General features: G+C 41.8%; 1 protein-coding gene across 1 annotated transcript in view; it reads right to left on the bottom strand.

The window, feature by feature from the left end:
• Positions 1 to 5824, bottom strand: part of SERPINC1 (serpin family C member 1) — a 26850-nt gene extending 21026 nt beyond the window's left edge. Inside the window, exon 1 of the mRNA XM_004372829.2 lies at positions 5672 to 5824. Within this exon, the coding sequence (XP_004372886.1) occupies positions 5672 to 5712 (41 nt within the window). The 5' untranslated portion in view covers positions 5713 to 5824. The remainder of the gene's footprint in view (positions 1 to 5671) is intronic.
• Positions 5825 to 9291: the final 3467 nt, after the last annotated feature.

Below are 9291 nucleotides of genomic sequence, written 5' to 3' on the forward strand. Positions count from 1 at the left end.
TGTATTTTGGAGCCCTGTCGTTGAGTGTGTAAATATTTACTATGGTTATGTCCTCCTGGTGTATTGACCCTTTAATCATTAACAGTGTCCTTCCTTATCCTTTGTGGTAGATTTTACTTTAAAGTCTATTTTGTCAGAGATTAATATTGCCACTCCTGCTCTTTTTTGATTGTTTGCTTGATATATTTTTTTCCAACCTTTGAGTTTTAGTTTTTTTGTGTCTTTAAGTCTAAGGTGTGTCTCTTGTAGGCAGCATATAGACGGATCATGTTTTTTTATCCATCATGCCACTCTCTGTCTCTTTATTGGTGCGTTTAGTCCATTTACATTTAGCACAATTATTGATAGGTATAAGTTTAGTGCTCTCATTTTGATGTCTTTTTTTTATGTGTGATTTGACAGTTTCTTTGTTCCACTTAATTTTCTGTGCTGTTTTTCTTTACGTAATTTCTTTTCATCTTTTTCATTGTTGTTGATTTTGTATTTGCTGAGTCTTTATGTTTTCCTTGTGTTTTATTTTGATGTGTAAGATTGTTAGTTTCCTTTGTGGTTACCTTTATATTTATCCCTATTCTCTAAGTCTTAATGCAGCCTTGTTTAGAGGAAATTGAAACTTGACATTTTAACACTAGAAAGTAAAATAGAATCTCCAAAAGGTAATTGAAACTTGTTGAGTGACATTCATGACTGGGACTATGAAAGAAGACACTGTGTATTTAAAACAAACACACTACAACGTATAGAAGGGCAACAGGTGTTAAGTTGATACACATGTTTAAGGACATCTGTGAACCTAAGGAGGAAGTTTGGTGAAGGGCTGGATGGTAAAGGAGGGAAAAACAGAAGGTCTGTAGTTCTAGGTGTTTTCAAATGGCCGTCAGCTGAAGAAGTGGTGCAGATAATTGAAATGGAAATGTTGGCACTGACCACAGGGGCAAGATAGCTGTTGGGAGACGTGGGTGATCAAGAATCCCTACAGGAATTTTGAGTCTGCTTAGAACATCTGAAAAATTCTTAATTTATTGAACCAATAATCTTACTGCTTTTGAAAGGATCTGAAATGTGCTGCTTTGGACTTAATGTTGACTGAAAAATGAAGTGACCAGAATCTTTAGGAAAAAGCCACTGATCTTGCCATCTTAATTCTCATGAGGCAAAGGGAGAGACTGTTGGCTGGGGTCAGGAATGTATTCCAGACTTGAGGAAAAAAAAGTATTCTTCCCCATCCAGACACCATGAGAAAAATGTTGTTGTTCCCAGAAAGCAGAAAAGAGGAGACATATATAAAGATATTGGTGGGACCACACAGGACACCTTTGGCTGGGTCCATCTTAAAAGGTCACATGCCAAAAGACACATAGCAAACTCTGGTGCAGATCCAGGAGGAGTGAGACACAAGGGGCTGAGATGAGCAGATGCTGATGGAAATTATAGGAGACAAGGAAGAGGGTGCAAAGCAGTTAGAAGATGAATGAAGCAGGGACACATCCACTCTTTGGGAAAAGGGTGCAAACTTAACCAAAGCTCCATTTCATCTATCAAGCCAATGAGGCTGGAACACTTAAGGAAGTGAAGCTCAAGAATTAGTTTTAACTCACATTTTCTAAGTGCTGGTTTGTGCCTGGCACATACCTGGCACCTTCACTTATAGTTATTTCTCATGCCAAACGTGGGAGGAAGTTGTGACTAGCTTCATCTTACAAATGAGGAATCTGTCCTAGAGAAGCTAACAATGTTGCCCAAGATTACTCAGCCAGGAATGCTGGTCCAGTGACATTTTAGCCCTACCTTGCAGCTCCCAGAGATGGTCAGAGAGTACCTGGATTTTTTTAAATGGGTTAAAAATATCTAGAGGAATTGTAGCCATGAGTGCCAAAATAACACAGAAAATACCATTACATTAGTGATTTTGGAGAAAAGTATGGAGAATGTGAGAGAAGCCAAAGGACTAGAAACAGGTAAATTTCAGAAAACACAAAAGTATTGATGCCAGTAAACTACTGAGGGCCCAGGAAAATAAAAATATTATTTTAAACATGGTTTGTGAGCCTTTTAAAAAGAATATAATGATTAGTAACCATTTGCATGTGTTCACTGAAGGTAAAACAAGCTTATCTCACTTTTTTTAAAAAATGAGATAACTAGATGGGCAATGAAGCAAACCAAGGAATAAAGGCCCTTGTATTGTCCATGTAGACAAGACAGAGAAATGTGAGCTGGATGATAACACAATTAGGTAGATACATATCCCCCCAAGTATTAATTAACTTCAACTTGGAGGAAAGTCTCTAACAAGATGCCATTGGGTTCTGTTCTTGTCCTTGTCCTCATTATTATTTTTTAAAATCAGCATTGTGGTTGAAGACTTGGAAGGCATGCCTATCAAATCCTTGGTGACACAAAGTTGGGAGGTTGAGTTAATAAGACTAATGACAATGCTGAAATTCAAAATAATTGTAGAATCCTGAAGAAGGAACTAAAAACCAATGTCCAAGATAAAATGTAAAGACATAAATCGATTGTACTAGTAAAGAGTAAGGGATATTTGGCTCAGTATGTGGAAAAGAATTTGGATCTATCACCAGTTCAGTATGAAGCAATGGTGTGTTGTGATTTCCAGAAACACCAGAGAGATTCTGCTTTTCCCAGAGAGATTTTCAGTGTCCAGACCAAAAAGAGCAATCCTCTCACTTGAACTCTGCTCAGGCCACACATATCTGGAGTATTGGGCCCAGGTCTAGACAATGAATATTAGGAAGGGCACTGGCCATGTGGAACATGTCTGGGGTGAGCAGTCTGGAGACCCAGAGAGATAGAAGAGGAGGTACCTTCCATGTTATGCAAGAGTAATGGTACCAGTTATGGAAAGGTAAACCTGAATTCAACATCTAGAAGACTTTTCTGGCAAGTATAAATAGGAGAAAATGAAATAGGCCTCTTGTGAGGTAGTGAACCCCCTGTCTGGAAGTGCATTAGTAGAGGCAGTTAAATACTCATTAGTGATGTTGTCAAGAGGTTTTCCCAACCTGAGTAGGAACCAAACTCTAAGAATACAAGAAGCCCATTTTATGAAACTGCTCTGACAGCCATATAAAGGGAGGCAGGACAAGCAGGCAGGGCCTACCCAGTCCTGTCTCCAGAGGATGCCACATCCAGCACCATCCAGGGTGAGTGGCTCCCCATCACAAAGCACCTGGGGCCTCTAAGACTAGATTGAATTTGGGGTGGAGGAAGGGCTGCTGCAGTCCGGAAAGTTCCTGGCTAGTGTTGGAGCCTAAAAGGAGGGAAGCCCTTCTAAATCTGACTGGGGTCACTCACAGAGCCAAGTTGGAAAATGAAGGGGTATTAGGAAATGGGTTCAGCCTCAAGATGCTCCTTTGTCTAGTGGGAGGAGGCAAGGTTACATTACCTGGCTATGGGATAGCCACAGAAGACTTCACAGAGCAGGCAAGATATGAGCCAAGCCTTGAAGGATAATGTCTTAGTTATCTAGTGCTGCTATAACAGAAATACCACAAGTAGATAGCTTTAACAAACAGAAATCTACTTTCTCAGAGTTTAGGAGGCTAGAAGTCTGAATTCAGGGCACCAGCTCCAGGGGAAGACTTTATCTCTCTGTCAGCTCTGGGGGAAGGTCCTTGTCATCAATCTTCCCCTGGTCTAGGAGCTTCTCAGTGCAGGAACGCTGGGTCTAAAGGATGTGCTCTGATCCTGGTTCTTCTTTCTTGATGGTATAAGGTCCCTCTCCTCTCTGCCTGATTCTCTTATATCTCAAAAGAGATTGACTCAAGATACAACCTAATCCAGTAGATTGAGTCCTTTCTCATTAACATAACTTCCTCTAATCCTGCCTCATTAACTTCATAGAGGTTAGGATTTACAACACAGTATAATCACATCAGATCACAAAATGGTGGACAACCACACAATACTGGGAATCATAGCCTAGCCAAGTTGACACACATTTTTGGGGGACACAATTCAATCCATTATGGATCAGTAGATGTTCTTGAGGTAGGCTAGTCAGGGAAAGAACATTCCAGAAGAGGGAACTGTGTGTTCAAAAGAACACAGTTAGAGCAATGTGCTATGGGGTCATAGGTGAGACTGATCCCCAGAGGGATAGACTGAGGCCTTGGTGAGTGGGAGGGGTCTAAACCCTCTGCCACAATCAAGGCCTTTCTGGCCTGGGGGATACCAAGCCCTAGACCTCACCTTCCAGGCAGCTGGGTTTTCCTGGATCACAGATTATTTGAACCCTCAGCCATGGTGCAGGGTGAGCCAAGGGCTTTCTCCAGCTGGCTTCGGGTCCCTGAGTCTAGAGTAAGGAGTCTGTACAAGTACTGAGTCTTCTCAGTCCTCCGCTGGCAGGGGAGGTTGCAAAAGGACTTGCTGAGGTGGTCTGCTGGGCAAGCGTGAGGCTGGCTGGGAGCTGAAGGCAGCTAAGGAGTACTTGTCCCCTTGCATGGTCTAAGACCAACACTGCAGCCTTTTCAAGAATAGATGAACAGAGTGAGAGAGAAGTGGAGGCACCGAGGGAATACGTAAGGAAATATGAAGAAGCAGAGAGACAGAATCCTACCTTTTATCTTGCTTATCTTCTCTTGCCTGTCTTGCTTGCCTTATCTTTCCCATTTTGTTCCTCAGCCACATTTGGAAATAAAAGTTGTTATGGAGTGAACTATGACTGTGTCCCCCCAAAATATGTGTTGTAAATCCTAACCTCTATGCCTGTGGTTATAATCCTATTTGGGAATGAATTGTCTTTGTTATGTTAATGAGTCAGGATTAGTGTAGGGTATATCCTGTGTCAGTCTCTTTTGAGACACAGAAGAAATTAAAAGCTAGCTAGCAAGCAAAGATGGGGAAGAGACATAACAAGCCACGTGAAGGAGCACCCGCGAGCAGAAGCTCAGAGCTGACAGAGACAGAAAGCCTTCCCCTAGAGCCTGCACCCTGAATTCAGACTTCTAGCCTCCTAAACCGTGATAAAATAAATTTCTTTATTAAAACCACCCACTTGTGGTATCTCTGTTATAGCAGCACTAGATAACTAAGGCACAAGAGGAGGCTGAGGGGGAATCTGGCAGCTATGTTAACCACAAAGAAAACCCAAAATGGGCAAGCCACAGCCTCACTTCTAGCCTCCTATGACAACCCAGACCAAGAAGGGAATGTGTGTGTTGTCGATGGAAGGGGGAGTCTCACGGGAGGAAAGGGAACAGGGCTGGGGCCTTTAGTCAAAGGTCACTGCGGTCTTGGAGGTGGGGAGTGAACAGAGTGGAAGACAGAGAGAAAAGATTTTTAGGAGGTCCCCATAGATTAAATTTGCCCCCTTTTCCGATGTATGGCAGGCCCTGGGGAATTCTCCTTGGAGCTTCCCCTGGATTGCTGTGAGTGCTGGCACTTGGCGCAGTATCTTTACACAAGGGAAGACATGCCCCCCTAGTTTCTTGGGCTAAGAACTTAAGGTGTGGCTTAGGAAGGGCCTTACCCCAAGAGGGGCGTGGGAGGGAGGGAGCTTGGATTGACGTCTTCCAAACAGGTCTTTGACTGTAACCACCAGGGAGAGGGCCTGGTCGTCTTGAAGGTGTCTGAGGTCATCCTCATGAGTCCTTTAGGGTCAGAAAACCCAGGGAGGACGTGCAAAGGGACAGCTCACCCCTCTTACCTTTTTCCAGCAGCTGCGGTTCCTTCCCCATTGGAAAACATGGTCGCCAGTCTTCTACCAGGCTGGGTGAGTGGAGACAGTGTGGCCTGAGGCAATCCCTCTGAAAACTGATCCTTTCCTCTAAATCTGACTGAGGTTCTGGAGGCTGGGGTGGGGGAGGGAGCGGATCAGGAGGGGAGGACTAAGGTCAAAGGCTGATGACCAGCTCCCAGGGTTAAGCAAAGTGGAGAGCCCAGTGTTTAAGTAGTAGAGAAGTTTTAAAGTCCACTCAGGCCCAGGGAAAGTATGACCCACCTCTCTTGCCCACACTCCCCACTCTCCTCTTCTCCTTTATAGAAATGGCAAAGGAAAGCATGTTCACAAATTCATGCTTGGTCAGAAAATACCTGACTGAGGAGAACTTTGTGTGCAGGATATTTATTTTCCCTAGTTAGCCAAACTAGGAAACAGAAATTGGTAAATGTAATTGACCAAGTTGAATGTCCAGAAACTTCTAGCCCTCTACTTGCTGCTTATTACAATACCTTCTCTCTCACAGCTTTCTTTAGGGAAAGAGAATCCATAATATCTAATCAGAGGGATTTTAAAAAAGACAGTTTCTGAGAGAAGGTGCTGCTACCTTCAGGCTTCTGAGAGCCAGGGTGACCCTGATACAGGCCAGGACACAAAATTGTTACACCTGTGGTCCACCGTCAAAACCATTCGCTACTCAGCCCTGAAGTGATAGGTTAGGGGCACAAGAGCAGGGGCCTCGGGGTGTATGTCAAGGGTATTTCTAAAGGGGATGAACTGATTGGGAGATACTTAGCAAAATTCTGTTGGGGATCAGGAGACAGAGTGTGTTGTTGTTAGGTGCCGTGGAGTTGGTTCAGACGCATAGCCACCCTATATACAACAGAACAAAACACTGCCCCGGCCTGCATCATCCTCACAATCGTTGCTATGTTTGAGCCCACTGTTGCAGCCACTGTGTCAGTCTATCTTGTTGAGGGTCTTTCTCTTTTTCGCTGACCCTCTATTTTACCAAGCATGATGTCCTTCTCCAGGGACTGGTCCCTCCTGATAACATGTCCAAAATGCGTGAGACAGTCTTGCCATCCTTGCTTCTAAGGAGCATTCTGGCTGTACTTCTTCCAAGACAGAGTGTAAGGTGGCCGTATTTCAGGCAACTGCTGAAATACTTCTTAAAAAGCAAACCAGCTAAATTATATTTCATTGTGTATATTGTTATTTTTACTTGTTATTGAGTAGATTAAATGAAGTCAAATAAATGGGGATAAAGGACAGGTTTTTTTATATTTCCCATGTCCGAAATAGTCAAAAACAGTATTACTGGAATTGCTGCAATAGTGTTCACAGGATAAGTATGCCACCATCTGTGTGGTCGAAGATGTTTTGAAGATGTTGCTGTTGTTGGAATTTTAGAGAGTTCTTTATTCATCAGACAGATAATCCCCATTTGGACTGAAGCTGTGTCTAGGTTGTTGACTGATTCAGACTCAGGACACCTGAAGGCCTCCTGTGTGCAGTGTGATAGTTGCAAGGAACTGTCTCAAAAGGTCTCCAAATGCTCAGAGCCTTATTGTCACCCTAGATTAAAGACAATTGAAAAATCTTTTGTTCAAACACTTGTGCTCCACAAACACAAGAGCACTACCCTGTGCTAGCAGGCACTGTTCTAGAGGCCGGGAATTCCATTTAGGGGAGATGTGCTGCAATCACATAAAGAAATTATATATAAAAAATAAATATATAACATGTCAGGCAGGTGTGAATAAAGGCTATGGGGAATAATAAATCAGGACAAGGGAATAGAAAGTGATGGGGAGTAGGGAAGGGGCCATGTTAGAAAGGATAATATAAACTGACATTAAAAGAGACCAGAACGAAATCAGAGAAGGAGCCACATAAGTATCTTCGGGAAGAGCTGTCCCTATAGAATAAATAGGAAGTACAAAGGTCCTGAGCGGGGAGCATGCTGTTCAGACCTATTGTTCTGGATTGTAGGAGTCATGAGGCTTGTGGCTTGCAAAGAAAGTCCTTGGAGGAGGGCAGGTAAGGGGGTGCTATAGAAGGGATGAAGATGATGTGGTAAACACCTACAGGAAAAAAGATTAGGGTGAAGATACTACCTGGCCAGGGAGTTGAGAACTATACATCAGGAATTAGATTTAATGTATTCATTCATTGTTTTAGCCATATGGTCATTTCATTAACAAACATCTAATAAATGCCTAAATGTGCCAGGCATGGTGCTGGGCCTGGAAATACAAAGATGAATAAAGTATGTACTCTGTTCTCAAGGAGCTCGGTGCATCAATAGGAGAGCCCAGACATGAAGATAAACATCCTAATCTTTGCTACTGGTCACGTGACTGAGGTGTGTATAGGAGAAGAGGAAGGGCTTAGAGAAGTATCTGCTCAAAGAGCTGGGGGCACAAGGGGGTGAGGATGATCAGCAGGTGACAATGTTGTAAGAACTTTGCAATAGTAAGATTTTTTAAAAGGCTTCATTTTGAAATAATTTCAGACATAGAAAAGTTGCAAAACTAGTAGAAAATATTCTTGTATTCCATTTACCCAGATTCCTCAAATGTTAACATTTTACCTTTACTTTTCTCTCTCTCTCTCGCTCTATCTACATATACATGTATATAATTATGTGCATATATAGTTATTATTCTTTTTTCTACACTGAGAGTAAGTTGTAGATATAATGCTCCTTTACCCCTAAATAGTGTGAAGTTCCTAAAAACAGGGATATTCCTTTATATGATCACAGTACAGTGATCAAAATCAGAAAGTTAACATTGATATAGTACTATAATCTATATACCTTATCTAATTTTGCCACTTGTCCTACTGATGTTCTTTATAGCAGCAGTTCCCAAACTTTTTGCTCTCGGGATCTCTTTAGAGTCTTAAAAATTGATGAACCCAAAGAACTTTTAGCTTTCAATCTTTACTGTATTAGAAATTAAATCTGAGAATTTTTTAACACAAGTATATACAAAATTCTGCTAGCCATCAGAATTATGACATCATCACATATCTTGTAGCTTCTGGAAAACTACTGTACACTTGTGAGAAAATGAGAGGGTAAAGCCAAATAATGTCTAAATATTATTATTAAAATAGTTTTGATTTCATGTACCTGCTGAAGGGGTTTTTGGGGCACCCCTGGGAACTACTGATTTAAAACAACAAATTTTTTTTTTTTTCGTGGTCCAGGGTCTAATCCAGGATCGCACTTTACACTTAGTTGTCATGTTTCTTTAGTCTTCTCCAGTCTGGAGCTGTTCCTGTCTCTTGGTGTTTCATGTACCTTGGCATTTTTGAAGAATACAGGCCAGTTATTTTGAAGAATGTCTTTCAATTTGTGTTTGTCTGAAGTTTTCTCGTAATTAGATTCAAATTATACATTTTTGGTAGGAATACTACAGAAGTAATATTTGTCCTTCTCAGTGTTTTGTATCAGGAGGCACATGATGTTGATTTGTCCCATTACTGGTGATACTTTGATCGCTTGGTTAAGGTGGTATCTGCCAAGTTTTTTGTTGTTTTTTTTAATTGTGCTTTAAGTGAAAGTTTACAGTTCAAGACAGTTTCTCATACAAAAA

Source organism: Trichechus manatus, unplaced genomic scaffold (genome assembly GCF_000243295.1).
Source record: "Trichechus manatus latirostris isolate Lorelei unplaced genomic scaffold, TriManLat1.0 scaffold00021, whole genome shotgun sequence".
Classification (NCBI taxonomy): Eukaryota; Metazoa; Chordata; class Mammalia; order Sirenia; family Trichechidae; genus Trichechus; species Trichechus manatus.